Raw genomic sequence first — 17,634 nt, forward strand, 5'->3', positions numbered from 1 at the left:
GTCCATTCATCGTGACGCCTCGCTCTTTCCGTGGCTCATAAGTCTGCCGATCTTATTACCGGCGTGGAGGAAATCAATGAGCCGAGACGCATTTGGGGGCTCGCCGGCTTGTCATATCAGTCATCAGTACGCCGCCTCAGCTTATTCGGCTCCTGTCAGCGGGACAGTGGTCCGAGCCGGGCGTGTGATTGATCGGGCTCCTTGCGTGGATCGCTGATCAATGGCCGTGGGTGGGGCCATGGATCTTCCCCCACTGCTCACTTCTATCTTGTTTTCTTTGGCCGCCAGTCCTCTCGTGTGACTGACGCCAGTCGCCAGGGAGGCGGCGCGGCTGGCTGGAGGAGAGACGGTCACCCACACGGGGCGCTCGACGTCGACGTGCTTTGCCCCGTCCTATTGGATGTGTTGCGTAAAAGTTGAAAACAATACCTTGATTTGTCTGCATTGTCTTCAGTTTATTTTTGAGGGTTAAAAGTATAGATAGCACAAAGAAGAAAAGACCAGCCGAAGAAGTTCTATGCTAAATTTGTGTTCCATATTTGATAGATATTTTTTCTAAAGTTTGAAACTTTTAAATGGGTCTATTGACCAGCAACTTAACAGCAGGGTTCGAGTTGATTCTAACAGGTAGAAGTTGAATAAAGATTTTGGACAATTCATAGTACAAAGAAAAATTCAAATTGAATGAAAAATAGATCATAAATAAAAATAAAATATAAAATGAGAAAAAAATAAAACAATTAAAATAAATAAAATACATGCAATTACTCAAATTAATACATTTAAAAAATTAGTAAAATCAAATGCTATATAGAGAATATAATGAAGTAATACAGTTAAATAAACTAAGATTTAATTAAATTCAATAAAAATATAAGTAAAATACAAAACAATATAGCTATCATAAAACTAAATGTACAAAAATGTACATATAAAATATAAAATGTATATAAAATAATTTTGATATAGTATGTAATGGAGTTGCTTAAATTCAATAGAAATATAAGTAAAATACAAAAAAATTTAGCTATATTAAAACTAAATGTACAAAAATGTACATCCATCCATCCATTTTCTGAGCCGCTTCTCCTCACTAGGGTCGTGGGCGTGCCGGAGCCTATCCCAGCTGTCATCGGGTAGGAGGCGGGGTACACCCTGAACTGGTTGCCAGCCAATCACAGGGCACATAGAAACAAACAACCATTCGCACTCACAGTCATGTCTATGGGCAATTTAGAATCTCCAATTAATGCATGTTTTTGGGATGTGGGAGGAAACCGGAGTGCCCGGAGAAAACCCACGCAGGCACGGGGAGAACATGCAAACTCCACACAGGCGGGGCCGGGGATTGAACCCCAGTCCTCAGAACTGTGAGGCTGATGCTCTAACCAGTCGGGCCACCGTGCCGCCCAAAAATGTACATATGTGTGGTGTTGCTGGAATACTATCTATCTATCTAGCTAGCTAGCTAGCTATTTACCTTTTTTTGTATTTAAGAGATAATAATTATTTCTGTATATTTGTCATGATACCGTAATCTGAATACGCTTTCTTTATTCCACTGAGAGATGTTGAATTTATTGTCCACTGCATCCATTTTGTGTGCATGTTTGTAGCAGTCGTACAGTGTGCTCTGTGAGGCTAAAATTGACCAACTTCACCACTGGGTAAAGCAGCTATAAGACATAAAAAGTCAGTTGACTTTTTTTTTTTCATTGGACGCTGGCAATGCTAAGGGTGCACTTGAAATAAACCATATTCCGTAAGGCTTTGACGAATGGAGCTTGATTTCACACTTTGGATTTATCATGCGGATCGTTGCCTGCTCCGAGGACGTCGTCATCGTCGTCGCCGCGTGCTAACGAGCTGAACGCTCGTCGCTAAAGCTTCGCCGCCGGCCCCGCTGGTTCCGGCATTAGCGCTGTCAGATTGTCTTCGGGGGGGAGGATGAGCAGAAACCCGCTTGTGTTTAGCAGCACTCTACCGAGTGAGGCATCACAGAGACAGTTTCATTTTGACCTGGAATTTTTTTCTCACGCAGTAATTATAACTACAGAGGTGGGACTCATGAGAATTTAGTAGGATTATGCACAAACATATAATGAAATTTTGAATGAAATGATGAATTTAAATCTTTTCTCTACACATTTTTTACAAATCATTTTTATTTTTATTTTTTACAAATACAGATAAAATCTCCATTGAAAAATAGTTGCAAATTTGACAATAAGAAATTTCGGTGTTTCTGTACTTACAACATACTGCACTTAATTTTTTTCTGTATAGATGTCATTATAATCTAAATACTGTCAATTATGACTTTCTGTGTGCGTCATTAGCCCTGCGTTGAGCTTCGCCTACCCGCCGACGCCGGTGGCCCTGCACATGCACCAGCAGCTGATGGGGCGCCAGCCGGGCATGGTGGGCTCCGCCTTCGGCCACAGCCCGCCGCTCATCCACCCGACACCGGCCTTCGCCACCCAGAGGCCCGTGTCTGGCTTCACGGCCACCGCCGCCGGCGGGCTGGGCGCCGGCGAGCGCTCGGCCGTCTCGGGTGACTCCTCGCAGGTGAGCGAGGGGGCGGCCGTGGCAATCACAGTGCTGGGAAGTAACAGAGTACAGTGAACCCCCGCTGTGCCAAGTTATCAAAACGGGTATTGTATATAAATGACAGTTAAAAAAAATGCTTTTTACTTTATTTACTTAAGTGCATTTTCTGAGTATTTACTTTTGTACCTTTTTTCTTTTTTATTTATTTATAAGTATCTGTACTTAAGTACAGCGTGTAAGTAGTCTTGCAACCGCTGGCAATTCATCACGCCAGGTAATAGATAGCGTCCGCCGTACGCCAGCCACGCCTCGGAAACTGTAGCCTTGGCGTCCTTCCTCCTGGGAGTTTCCCCCGTCCGGCGTCGCCTGCGACGCGGCCCGCGCCTTACAACGAGGGGCTTGTTAGCATCGTCTCCCGCCGCTTACTCCATTAATCACAAGCGAAGGAGGGGAGGGGGGGCTAATATTGACACGGACGGATGGCTTCAAAGGGGTTTTACTTTCCGTTACCTGAAGCCGACTGTATGTGCGGGCCCACGCTCGAAGTATGTATTTCATCTTTATTACCGCTGCCACGTCCCACTCCAATCCGCGGAATATTGAATCAGGCTTTAGAAACATCACCAATTGCTCCACTTTCACAACCTTTAGATAGATACTGAGCCCTGCCACGAATACACGAAAACTGCGAATAATTGACAACCCCTCCCCAAAAAATTTTTTTTAGAATGACCACAAAATATGATCCTAAAACACTCAACACCGTGAACACCTGCCAAAGAATGGTGAAAATTCACCGATACGTTTCTTAAAACGGAGAGGATCATAAAGCACCAACGCCATGCATCTAGCATGTACACAATCATGAATCTATGTTACATAAACAAACTATGTTCAGTTATTACTAATTTCTACTCATTTTCAGACCAATTAAGTGACATTGGCCATACCTCTAGCATGTACACAATCATGAACTTTATTCACTTACTAATTACTTCTACTAATTTTTGGACCGATTAAGTGATATTGAACAATTTCTCACAAATGTACCGTGGCGCAGTGGTTGGGCATCAGTGCATCAAGTTAGCATTTTGTTCCCGTCTTCAGATCAAACCCACCAGCGAGTCTGCGGTGAGCAGCACCGGCGACCCCATGCACCACAAGCGCTCCAAAATGAAGCCAGAGGAGGAGATGCCAAGCCCGGGAGCACTCAGCATCCAGGTACTACCAAGGGAGGGAGGAGCAACGCTACTTTGACCTGGAACCATTTTCTTATGCACTCAGTTGTGACTGAAGAGGCTGGACTTGCAAGAATTTAGTAGGATTTTGCCTAAAAATATATGAAGTTCAATATCAAATGGTCACTGATGGTGTAATGGTACACTCACCTGACTTTGGCGCGGGCAGCGTGGGTTCAGTTCCCTCTCAGTGACGGTTATGAATGTGAATGCGAATGGTTGTCCGTGTCGATATGTGCCCTGTGACTGACTGGCGACCAGTTCAGGGTGTAGTCCGCCTTTCGCCCGTAGTCAGCTGGGATAGGCTCCAGCGCCCCGCGACCCTAACCAGGATAAGCGGTGTTGAAAATGGAAATATCAAATGTTGAACCTAACTTCAGACTAACTGGGATGAAGTTAGTTATGGCCAAAAAATATATATTTTGAAAGAATAGATTTCCTGCTATTTTTGCAAGCGCACATTGTTTTTGTTAAAAAAAGTTTTGAAATTAAATTGAAGGAATAGAATTCCTTTAAACACTTTCCAAACCTTTTTTATATATATATATTTTTAGTTTTGAATAGATCTCCTACAAGTTTTTGCAAGTACAGGGCTTTTTTTTTTTAGATAAAAAAATATTATTTTATAAATTAAATTGAATAAGTAAATGTCCTTCCAGAAAATTATTCCAAGCACTTTCATTTTTAATGTAATAATTTTCAATTAAATCGCATTTCAAAGGGATACATTTTCATTCAATTCGTTAACTAGCCCAAAGAAATCAGAAACCGCCAGTTTGTCTTCCACCGGATTGAATTTTACCTGCTCGAGGAAACGCTGGGTTCACTTGCATCAAATGTGTTAATAATAACAGAAAGTGGAGTGCGTATGAAAGCGGAGGGCCGGAGTGCCGCGACGGTGAAATATATGTGCGCTAATGGAGCCTCCTGCAGCAGGAAGAGAGGCTCAGATTCCTCAAATCCTGTCGTCCGCCTTGCTTCCGTGCTGGAAAGAGCCGTAAAAGTCAACAAGTCTGCCTCTCAAGGCCAAAATCTCAGGGTCACCGCCGGTTGGTTTTTCACGTCTTGGCTCCGTAAACCGATACCAAACATTTGAGGAGCTTCAAAATCAGAGGGTAAAGATCTGTTTCAAACATCCGGTCGGAAAATCAGCCCGTTTTTAACATCAAGCATAATTTGTGAATCTGACTGCTGGTGCTTCACCGACGATTATTTGATCGCCGCTCCCTGGTGCGCTTGCGTCGCAGGATCATCCCGACGGCATAACGCTGGTGAAGGAGGAGGGCGACAAGGACGAAGGCAAACAGGAGCCAGAGGTGGTCTACGAGACCAACTGCCACTGGGAGAACTGCTGCCGCGAGTTCGATACCCAGGAGCAGCTCGTGCAGGTAAAAGTGGCCACGCCGCGGGACAAAGTCACCTGACCAAAAAGTTGATCAATAGCAAAGGCCCGATGGACAAACGGTATTGGGACACAATGCTTTATATGGATAATATAGCTTTTTTGGTGCCAAAATATAGTGTTTCTATGGAAAATGTCTGACTTTTATGGCAAAATATAGTGGGATTTATGGAAAATATAGCTTCTACATGGCAAAATAGCACTTTCATAGACAAATATACAGTTGAAATTACAGCATGTTTATGACAGACAAAATCGGTTTGTTTTTTTTACTGAAAAATGCCATTTTATTTAGGATAATATAGCACTTTTGTAGCAAAATGTAGGGTTTTTATGCCAAAATGTGGTGTTTTTTATGAAAAATGAAGCATTTTCCTGCCATAATATATAATTTTGATAGGAAATATCTGCCTTTCATGGCGAAACCCAATGTTTTCCATGATAAAATGTTCCTTTTTCATGGTAAAATAGCACACTCAGAAAAATATAGCCTTTATGACAATGTTTTTTTTTTCAGAAAATATATCCTTTCTATTGAGATATATTGCTTCTGTAGCAAAATATATGGGTTTTATGGCAAGATACATAATTTTTAATGGGAAATTCTTCCTGGTTCCTACTTATGGTATGATAGCACTTTTACAGGAAAATGTAGTGTTTTATAGAAAATATAGCATGTGTATGAAAAAATATGTTTCATAAAGAAACTATCATTTTTAGGACAATATGGCACTTTGTAGCAAAATATAACAGTTTAATGGCATACTATGTTTTTTTTTTTTCTGTAATGGAAAATATGGTGTTTTATAGGGAAGGCTGCTTTTTCTTGCTAAAATAGCACTTTAAGGAAAAAATATGGTGTTGTATGGAAAATAATAGCATGTTTTTGACCGAATGTTAAGTTTTCTAAAAAAAAGTATCTAATTTTTTATGACAATATAGTACCCCGCCTCTCGCCCGAAGATGGCTGGGATAGGCTCCAGCACGCCCGCGACCCTTGTGAGCATAAAGGGGTACAGAAGATGGATGGATATAGTACCTTTGCAGCAAACGACAATGGGCAACATAACACTTTTATGGCAACATTTATTGTTTTTCTGCACAACACTTTTATGGCCTAATCCAGCGTTTACTTTCGAAAATGGAGCATTTTTATTGTAAACGACCTTCTTCATGTGGAAATTGTTGCACTCTTACGGAATATGTAGCTTTTATTGGACATATAGAATTTCCATGTCAAAATATAGTTTTTGTATAGAAAAGCCAGTGTTTTTAATGGCAAAATTAAGCATTTCCATGGTAAAATCTTGTCTTTTTTTTGGGCAAATATAGCACTTTTACAGCAAAATATTGTGCTTTTATGGCAAGTATAGTGTTAAAAGAGACAATCACAGGACAGACACCTCCATTGAAACTTAATTTCGAGTCGTCAATGAAGCTATCACGCGTTTGTGTAGATTGGAAGCTTCTGTGTGAGGTCACAGAGCTCAACCGGCGCTCGTCCACTGTGAAATCATCCCGTGTCAGACGTGAAGTTAGAAGAAGGAGCAGAAAAAGGAAACGCACACACAAGACGCGCACACACACATTCCCGGTGCTCTCCACGGCTGTCTGTTCTCCGCCTTGACACGGCAATCGTGGTGGTAACCTCTATCTATAATTGATATCCTCACCTGCGAGCCGGCTGCCTCCCGCGTTTGAAGGGCGACGCTCAAACGCTTGAGGATCTTGACAACTTCTCGCAGCCAGCGGGAGGATGAGGACCAGGAGGAGGTTGATGATGGGGAAGGTGATGGGAAGTTGGGAGGGGGAGGAAAAAGCTCCCCTCTCACCAGGTGGCCGTCTCAGCCAACATCCTCTTCTTCTCATTAGCTACAAAATCTATTTTCTAGCAATTGTTTTTCCTATTGACTGTATATGCTACCTTTATGAAAGAGCATTTTCTGGAGCACTTTTATACCACAGTGTAGTGCTGTTTTTCACGGGTAATGTAGCATTTCCATGGCAACATTGCTCATTTTTGACAAATTATCATGCTTTTTATGGGAACTATAGCATTTAAATAGCAAAATGTAGTCATTTAAGGACAATTTAGAATTTACATAGCAAAATGTAGTGTTTTTATGGAAAATACTCCACTTTTGTGGCATAGTATAGAGCTTTTTATGGAAAATAGAGCAGTTACTTGGCATAATATAGCGTTTGTTACAGAAAATATAACATTTACATGACTGTATATAGTGTTATTTGGAACATATAGTGCTTTATGGCATAGTATAGTCCTTTTCATTGAAGAATATAGTTTTTATTGTAAATAAAGCATTTTCCGTAGAAAAAAGATAATGATTTTATGGCAAATTTAGTATTTATGTAACAAAATAGTGCTTTTTTTTATGGTAAGTTTAGCATTTTCATGGAAAATATAGCACATATTATGGCAAAAAATATAGTGTTTATATGGACAGTAAACTACTTTTCTGGCAAAATACAGTGTTATCTGGGAAAATATTACACCTTTTGGCATAGCACAGTGCTTTTTTTCATGGAATATACAGCATTGATATCACAAAATATGGTTTTATGGCAAATGTAATATTTTCATGACAATGTTTTTTTTTTTAGAAAATATAGACATCTACCGTTTTATGTCGAATTAAAGAATTTTCATGGCAAAATCTAGTGTTTTATGACAGATATTACCCATTTATTGCAAAATGCAATGTTTTTGGAAAGATGATGGGAGGAGGTTGATTGTGGGCAAGGAAAAAGCTCCCCTCGCACCGGGTGGCCTTGTGAGCCATCGGCGTCTCCTTCCGATGATCAACAGAATCCGTTTTGTCTCAATTGTTTTTTGCTATTTTATTTCTCATTTTCCACACAGATGCGCGGCAAGATGTCATTAAAAGTCGCCGCGTCCTCTAATTCAAGCGAACCCCGACGACAACGCGTTCTTATCTGTCTCGTGCACCCCCCCTCTCCTCCTTCGCCTCAGTAAGAGGATAAGTGGAGTATTTGGACCACAGTGAGTCCCCTTCACAAGCCTGCTGGGGGGTTTGAGAGGGGGGTGGTCGACTTGATGGGTTGAGAGGGGATTTCCATATAAGCAAACAATGGAGCAACCTCCCTCCACATTTGTCTTCTGAAATAGCTTCAGGGGGGAAACGCAGAAAAAAAGAAGTAGAATAGTTGAGCGAAGACCTCCGCCAAGGCCAAACAATGCTCATTTGGATCAATACCAAGTTGTACATTTTCATAGATAGCCTCAAAGTGTGTATAAAGGAATTGTGTCATTAAATTGCATGCACTATTCAGTCATAAATGAAAGAACTGGCAGATAAAAACAATGTCCTTAATGTTTACAAACGGTGTCATTACCAAAATGTGTTAATTCTTGGCCTTAGTAGTTTCTGTCAAGTGTTTTTCACGGACGATTCACTGAGAAATACCGTAAAGTACAGAATTTATGTTGGAAAAAAAACCACCAAATTATAAAAATGTTGCAAAAGCTATATTGACCAGAATGTAACATGTCAGTCACTTTCATTGAAATTTGCGGAAAGTACTTCTTACATAGTGTTTTTTCACAAACAATTTATAGAAACATTCAGAAAAATGACACCGGCAGAAACTTGCAAAATTGTTAACAAACGATGTATTGGCCAAAATGTTATGTGTCGATCCTTTGGTTTCCAGAAAGTTTCATTAAAATTTGTAGAAATTAGTTTGCACAATTCACTGAGAAATTAAGAAAAATCTAAATTTTAACAAAAGTGGAAACGTGTTTATTCTAACTTGCATCAGTAACCTTCGTATATACGCACCTTCTGTTTTTTATGTTAATATTCATCCACTATTAACCCAAGAAATTGAACAAAATTACCCCCAAAATGACATTTAGTTGACAAATTATGACATGCAAAACCTCCATCTGCTTGTCTGTACCACGATGCAAGTGGACTGTAACAGCCAACAGTGATACTTGGTCAAATTGACTCGCTTCGTTCTCTGAAAATGCAACACTCCTCCAGAAAGTTTCATCGAAATCGGTTGTGTCGTTTTTGCTGCTAACAAAGAAATCAGCAAATGGCAACCAACGCAGCACCCCTCACCCTCTCCTTGGCGGAGGTATTGAAAACATAAACAACCCCCCTCGAACTGCTTCCACCGAGGTATTGTCAGAAGTAGGCGCCATTAATTGTTTCAACAAGCAAACGGCGTTCCAACGTGGCCGCTCCTTTGTGCTTGGCCTCATTTCGGGAATTAAGCCTTCACACCACCCTCGTCGCACTCCACCTTGTTCAAACGCTCTCGCCGCATATTTTCCCAGCCTCAAACATGCGAAACGCCGCGCCGCGCTACTTTATCGCCGGTGCCGATAAGATAAACGTTGGATCTGTGCAATTTAGCTCACTTATCTGGCCGAGCCAGTCAGCACAAGCGAGGCGGGTGTCACTTTTACTTTGCGCTGTTTATTTCATTGATTCCATTTGTGGCCCTCGCCCGTTCAATTGGACCCTCCTCTTGATTTGTATTTTTTTTTGGGGGGGGGGGGTGAACCTCAACCCCCCACTCGCTGATTCCTCCCTCCGTCCCTCCCTCCCGCTCTCATTTTCACTTTCATTTTCCCTCCCTGGCGTTTTTTCCCTCAGAGGGACGACTTTTTCAAGATAAGGCCTGGTGGCTTCTTTAATGTCGAGCTTGAAGTGGGCTTTTTTTTCTCTCCGTTTTTTTTTCCGAACCCCACTCTCGCATAATGCCCTCGGATGGCTTCCCGATGCCATCTTTTATTGTTTCGGGGGGGGGGGGGGTACTCGGATCACGACAGAGTTCCGAATTTGTTGGAATCCGCTGTAAACTATTAGTAACGCAGTAGCAAAGTGAGAATTACAGTGAATATTTGTATGAAAGATACTTGTCATTGTCATGCCATTTCTTTTTTACATTTTCGGGAAACAAGAAAGACGATAAATTGCCGTTTGCCTTGATTCAACCTTTGCGGGTTACCATGACCTGGATGACTGACAATCTACACAGACATAAAGAAAAAACATATTTTTACCAAGCAAATTGGTATTTTTAGGGCCCAACCAATTAATCAGCTGGCAATATTAGCCGTTTTAAAATTGGGCAAAAATCAACCGACAATTATTATTTTTTCAACATAAGACAAAGATAATTCATGCAATCAAACATTTTTTAAAAATCAGTGAAAAAACTACCAATTTTGCTGATTTTACAGTTTTTCTCTCACTTGTAAAATAAAGAAAAAATATAAAAGTATTGTAAAACAGTCAAATGTTACGCCTATAATTCATATCTTTATTGTTGTAAGCTTACGGGACGGGAGTTATTCATTAGATATTTTTTAAATTCATCGGTTATCAGATGTTGAAGAGATACATCTCGTTGGAGAAACAAGCTTTGTTTGTTGCGGAGGAGCTACGTTTAGCCTGGGTTGTTAGTGGAAGTTACAGAGAGTCTTCCCCGTGTGAAGATGCCCACTGTCAGTGCATTTTTTCAAAATCAGATATGAGTTTGCAATGGTACTTAAGTGTTTTGGGATCATAGTCTGTGGCATATTTACGATAAACTATTACTAATATCCATCCATCCATCCATCCATCCATTTTCTGAGCCGCTTCTCCTCACGAGGGTCGCGGGCGTGCTGGAGCCTATCCCAGCTATCATCGGGCAGGAGGCGGGGTACGCCCTGAACTGGTTGCCAGCCAATCGCAGGGCACATACAAACAAACAACCATTCGCACTCACAGTCACACCTACGGGCAATTTAGAGTCCCCAATTCATGCATGTTTTGGGGATGTGGGAGGAAACCAGAGTGCCCGGAGAAAACCCACGCAGGCACGGGGAGAACATGCAAACTCCACACAGGCGGGGCCGGGGATTGAACCCCACACCTCAGAACTGTGAGGCAGACGCTCTAACCAGTCGTCCACTGTGACGCCCTATTACTAATAATGCAATTAAATGAAAGTTTGGCTAAAACTTGCACTTGAGCTTTGGTGGTCTGCACATGTGTGTTTTTCCCCAGGTCACCTCCATAGGTGGCGCTGCCGAGGTCCTGCTTCTTCTGTGTTTAAAGAAGGTAAACGCAGAGTATCCGAGTAGAAGCACTACCACGCCTCGCCCGCTCCCCCTCGTCTTCTAACTGCAGGCACAAGCCTTTAATTGGTAAAATGCAGATTTTTTTTTTTTGATGCGGCGAAGGATTAGGCCGCTTATCTGCGAGGAGTATCTTGCCGCGAGATGAAAAGAGTACGCTGAATTACACACGGCAACTGTGGCTGCCTCGCCTGCAAACCCCCAACCAACCAACCACCCACCCCCGCCACCCTTTTCGTCTTTTGCCTCGCCTCCCCGTGCTTTTACAACAAAGCACTTTGGCGAGTGACTTCACAAAAGACCATATGATTTATTAGGCGGGCTTTTGATAAAAGCTAAACGACGTTGTGGGTCCGGAGGCTTGTTGAAAAGTGTGGGGGTTGCCCTGTAAACATTCTCATGCACGAGGGGCCGTGTCCCACCAAGACTTCAACAAGGACGCGGGGATCTGGTACTTTTATTTCATCTATGGAGCCGTTTTATATCCAAAGTTAGTTTACAGCCTCGGAAGAGCCTATCCCAGGCAAGAACTGATCACCTGTTAGTCACAGGACACAAGCAAATATTCGCATGTTTATGCCACTCACAAATGTACCTTTTCACGGATTTTTCTTTTCTAACCTATACTCGGTTATTTGCTAAAAAAAACAAATGTTGTGCCCAGTTCAAAGTCCCGTATAATATAAAAAGTATTGCTTTGAGGTTGTCTTGTGGCAACTTGGTGCCAAGAAACGATGTTGAAGTTAGGGGAGGAGCTTCGTGTATCGCTGGATGTGCCTGGGAAACACTGGACTGAGAAACCAGAAGCTGTGTGTCCACATGCGACCTTGGCGTACCCCACAACACGCCCACCCCACCCCGTTTGCGCTCTCTGTCAACCGCCCCCCCCAATCCATCTTGGTGCCGTTTTTACAGTTGTGGTCCGATAAGCTGGCAGCGGGAAGATGAATAAGCGGCGCCGCTATCAGCACCTGTTTGTCGATGTAGCCGGGTCTGCTCAGCATGGAGATTATTGATCCAATAAGAATTGCCATTAGCTTCCCCCTCTCGCTGTCAGCTGGCCAGCTCATGCATCACATCCGTCAAGCGCCTCCTTCATTTGTACAAGCACGGGCGCGAGCGTGTATCCGTCCACGACTCGGACGCGCCGTCCGTCCATCGCTCTCGGGGGGATATCGAGCGCCCGGCCGACAGCGCGATCGCTCGCCGCGGGGATTCCCTCGCAAGGCGGCGGCTAAAGGGCCTCCGACCGAGGAGATCAATCTCAAGAGGCGAGGGTGGAGGGAATGTGGGGAACTTCACTGACACTCATCGACCACACAATCATTTTCCACGGGATTAGTCTTGTTTTGTCACTTTAAAATTAAAAAAGTGCCATGTGAGAGTAATGGAGGTCCACTTTCCAATGACCGCAGTTGTTCTACCAGATGAGGCCTGGGGGTACAAGCGTTCCAAAAGTCGGATGCTTAGTGGGTCAGAGTCAGGCCAATGAGGCGGGACAAAGATGCCATTGTGGGGGGCGTGGGGGCCTGCCCGGAAGGGATGTGACCCTAACAACTCCAAGAAAGCACTTGTTTGGAGACAAAAAAAATCCAGACTTTTATGAGCTTTTTTATTGTCCACAGTCCATTCTGATTGGCTGCTGAGGTCAATGGTTGGTGTAAATTGTCTCCAAAAGAGGCAGATTGGTGACTTCATCCCGAAAGGCTTCAAGTGTGCTCACACATAAAACACTTTGTCACAAGGAGGCAAAATTTGAAAAGACACAAGAAGGGGATCACAATTTTGGAAAGACTAATTCTTTGATGACCTTAATCCTTACTCACACCCTAACCCCCAACCCTTACCCTCATTCTAACCCTAAACAAGAAGGGGTTTTAAAACCCTTGAGAAACAAAATAGTAAATAGCCCTGAACTTAAATCTTACCCATACACAAGCCCTTAAATGTAAACCTAACCCTAAACAAAATGAGGAAACCTAACCCTATAACTCTACACAAGCAGTGGATCAAAAACCTGGAAAAACACATTTGTTGATGCCCTTACCCTAACCTTAATCCTTACCCCTAGCCTAATCTTTACCCTCATCCTAACCGTACACAAGAAGGGTTTTAAAAACCTAGACGAACCTTAAATGCTACCCAAACACAAGCCCTTAAACCTAACCCTAACCCTACACAAGAAAGGAAAACAAATTATTTGTTCCCTTTACCCTTGAATTTAACACTTATCCATACCCTAACCTCTAAATTGAATCCTAACTGTACAAAAGAAGGAAAAACTAATTCTTTAATGTGCTCAGCCTAACCCATAACCTTAACCACTAATGTTTTAGCCAGATCGGCACCATAATTTACTGTCTCATTGACTCGACTCTCCCCAAAATGTTATAGAAATGCAGAAGGTCAAATTATTTTTGTATTTATTTGCTCTTCTTAAAGAGCAAACCAAACTGTCTCATTGAAGTCAAATCTTTGCCAAAAATCTTACTGGTTCTGCACCTTTTTCTGGATTTGTTCCAAATTGTCGTGCTATTTTCTTGGCCCATGTCCCCAACCATCCAAGAAGTTCCTGTGCAATTAAGTTAACATGCATGAAAACCTTCTCTTGGCTGAAATGCACTCGTGTGTTTGCAGCACATCAACAACGACCACATCCACGGGGAGAAGAAGGAGTTTGTGTGTCGCTGGGAGGAATGCTCCAGGGAGCAGAAGCCCTTTAAGGCCCAGTACATGCTGGTGGTCCACATGCGGCGGCACACCGGCGAGAAGCCTCACAAGTGCACGGTAAGACTCAGCCCCCCTTCTGATGTGTTTACATGAAAAGAAAAGAAAGTGTAAGACGGATGCTGTCTTGCTTCCAGTTCGAGGGCTGCGCCAAGGCTTATTCCCGTTTGGAGAATCTCAAGACTCACTTGCGCTCGCACACGGGCGAGAAGCCGTACGTGTGCGAGCACGAAGGCTGCAACAAGGCCTTCTCCAATGCCTCGGACCGAGCCAAGCATCAAAACCGCACGCACTCAAACGAGGTATGTTTCGACATACTCAGTTGAATCGCCAGTGAGTTTATGCTTAGTGTTCCCTTGCTTTATCGCAATGTACCATCTGTGCCCCACTATATCAGATTTTTCTTTCAAGCGATTCTTTTTGGGGGCTGTTTAGCTATTCCCGGCAGAGCTCGGTCCCGGGGTTGACTAATTCTTTGTACTCATCGACAGAAACCCTACGTGTGTAAGATCCCCGGCTGCACCAAACGCTACACGGACCCCAGCTCCCTGCGCAAGCACGTGAAGACGGTGCACGGGCCTGAGGCGCATGTCACCAAGAAGCAGCGTGGCGACTACCCGCGGCCCCCCGCGCAGCCCCGCGAACCGGGCGCCAACGGCCAGGGACACTCGCCTGGGCAGCTGGGACTGGGCGGCTACATGGACCAAAGGGAATACAGCAACCACGTTACCTCCAAGCAGGACGACTGTCTGCAAGTCAAGTCCATCAAGACGGAGAAGCCCATGGTAAGACTCCAGCTCACGATGGGATTTGGTTCAAACTTTAGTTGGTCTTGATTGAGCTGTCATTGGATTGCCCCCTTGGTGCGGTTCAGATGGACTGGTGGGAGCACGGTAAACCGGGTGGTATCGCTTCCAAACAATTTAAAGCGCTGTTCACATGGGACGTGAAGGCCAGCAGACTTCAATCCGCTGCAGCCTGTGAAGGGGTGCCTTCATTTGTACCCTAAACGTCTCGGTCTGGGTCCTTGGTTTACAACCATGTTCCGTTCCTATGATGGCGACGTAACCCAAATTTATATGTTAAGTCCGAACGTGCTGTAATCTGTCACTAACGTACACTAATGGCTTCATATTTACAGTAAATACTGTGGAATAGTGCAGCCTCGGTCTGCAAACGTATTTAGATGCAAGTTTACGTTTGCGAACCAAAGCAATGTTTCCCATTAAAATGAATGGAGATCAGATGAATCTGTTACAGCCATGAGTAGATAGTAATGTTTTTTTACCGTCTGAGCACAAACCGCACCGGGGGGCATTATTTACATTTAGGTGATTAATATGTTATCTCTGAATTCAACCTAACCTTCTTCTAACTAATGCATGTTCTCTTCTATCCGATGCTTGGGCATTGCTCTTGTTGTTTTCTAAGGACAGTGGGTAATCAGGTGAGACGGGTGTCCTCTTATTTTACAGTCTCGTGAATCATCTCATTACAAACGTGTGACATTTTCATTCATGTTGGCCTTCCCTTCCATTCACATTAATTAAGAAGGTTGCGTCTCATGCTGTTTGCTGCATCCCTCTGTACAACAGCGCCAAGTGTGGATGGCAGACAGTGCCCAGAGCTCATATTTGTGGCCAAACTCATCAAAAGTGAACAGGATGAAACTATCCATCCATCCATCCATCCATCCATTTTCTACCACTTAGCCGAGGTCAGGTCGTGGGGGCAGTAGCTTTAGCAGGGATGACCAGACTTCCCTCTCCCCAGCAACTTCATCCAGCTCTTCCGGGGGAATCAAGGCGTTCCCAGACCAGCCGAAGGGTGTAGTCTCTCCAGCGTGTCCTGCGTCGTCTCCGGAGTCTCCTCTCGGTGGGATGTGCCTGGAATACCTCACCAGGGAGGCGTCCGAATCAGATGCCCCAGCCACCTCATCTGGCTCCTCTCGATGTGGAGGAGCAGCTGCTCTACTCTGAGATCCTCCCGGATGACCGAGCTTCTCACCCTATCTCTAAGGGACACTCTGCGGAGGAAACTAATTTCGGCCGCTTGTATCCGGGATCTCGTTCTTTCGGTCACGACCCACATCTCGTGACCATAGGTGAGGGTAGGAACGTAGATGGACAGGTAAATCGAGAGCTTCGCCTTTCGGCTTAGCTCCTTCTTTACCACAACGGATCAATACAAAGTCCGCATCACTGCAGACACTGCACCGATCCGCCTGTCGATCTCCTGTTCCATTCTTCCCTCACTTGTGAACAAGACCCCAAGATACTTGAACTCCTCCACTTGGGGCAGGACCTCATCCCCGACCTGGAGAGGGCACGCCACCCTTTTCCGACTGAGGACCATGGTCTCAGATTTGGAGGTGCTGATTCTCATCCCACCCGCTTCACACTCAGCTGCGAACTGCTCCAGTAAGAGTTGGAGATCACGGCTTGATGAAGCCAACAGAACCACATCATCTGCAAAAAGCAGAGATGCAATACTGCGGCCACCAAACCCGACCCCCTCTACGCCTCGGCTGCACCTAGAAATTCTGTCCATAAAAGTTATGAACAGAATCGGTGACAAAGGGCAGCCTTGGCGGAGTCCAACCCTCACCGGAAGCGAGTCCGACTTACTGCCGGATATGCGGACCAAACTCTGACTGATACAGCCCGTATCAAGGGGTTCGGTACCCCATACTCCCGAAGGACCCCCCGAGGGACTCGGTCGAACGCCTTCTCCTAGTCCACAAAACACATGTAGACTGGTTGGGAGAACTCCCATGCACCCTCGAGGACCCTCGAGGACCCTGCTGAGGGGTTTAGAGCTGGTCCACTGTTCCACGGCCAGGGTGAAAACCACACTGCTCCTCCTGAATCTGAGATTCAACTTCCCGACGGACCCTCCTCTCCAGCACCCCTGAATCAACCTTACCAGGGAGGCTGAGGAGTGTGATCCTCCTGTAGTTGGAACACACCCTCCGGTCCCCTTTCTTAAAAAGGTCCTTGATGTCCACGTGATGTTGCAGAGGCGTGTTAACCAGGACAGCCCTACGACATCCAGAGCCTTGAGGAACTCCGCGCGAATCTCATCCACCCCCGGGTCCTTGCCACCGAGGAGCTTTTTAACCACCTCGGTGACCTCAACCCCAGAGATAGGAGAGCCCACCTCAGAGAACCCAGACTCTGCTTCCTCATGGGAAGGCGTGTCAGTGGAATTGAGGAGGTCTTCGAAGTGTTCTCCCCACCGGCTCACAACGTCCCGAGTCGAGGTCAGCAGCGCCACATCCCCACTATACGCAGTGTTCATGGTGCACCTCCTCAGACGCCGGATGGTGGACCAGAATTTCCTCGAAGCCGTCTTTCTCCATGGCCTCACCGAACTCCTCCCATGCCCGAGTTTTTGCTTCAGCGACCACCAAAGCTGCATTCCACTTGGCCAGCCAGTACCCATCAGCTGCCTCAGGAGTCCCACAGGCCAAAAAGGCCGGTTAGGACTCCTTCTTCAGCTTGACGGATTACCACCACGACAGGCACCAACCACCTTACGGCTGCACCTCCGGTCGGCCGCCTCAGCAATGGAGGCGCAGAACATTGTCCACTCGG

At 44.7% G+C, this 17,634-nt stretch overlaps 1 protein-coding gene across 2 annotated transcripts in view; it reads left to right on the forward strand.

Annotated features, from left to right (window-relative positions):
* Nucleotides 1-17,634, forward strand: part of gli3 (GLI family zinc finger 3) — a 116,182-nt gene that overhangs the window by 90,874 nt on the left and 7,674 nt on the right. For both annotated transcript variants that reach the window (XM_061666573.1, XM_061666574.1), the window contains exons 8-13: nt 2,340-2,568; nt 3,658-3,771; nt 5,036-5,176; nt 13,949-14,098; nt 14,176-14,340; nt 14,530-14,823. In XM_061666573.1, coding sequence (XP_061522557.1) covers nt 2,340-2,568; nt 3,658-3,771; nt 5,036-5,176; nt 13,949-14,098; nt 14,176-14,340; nt 14,530-14,823 — 1,093 coding nt within the window. The remainder of the gene's footprint in view (nt 1-2,339; nt 2,569-3,657; nt 3,772-5,035; nt 5,177-13,948; nt 14,099-14,175; nt 14,341-14,529; nt 14,824-17,634) is intronic.

The sequence above is a fragment of the Phycodurus eques genome, chromosome 21 (assembly GCF_024500275.1).
Source record: "Phycodurus eques isolate BA_2022a chromosome 21, UOR_Pequ_1.1, whole genome shotgun sequence".
In the NCBI taxonomy this organism is placed as follows: Eukaryota; Metazoa; Chordata; class Actinopteri; order Syngnathiformes; family Syngnathidae; genus Phycodurus; species Phycodurus eques.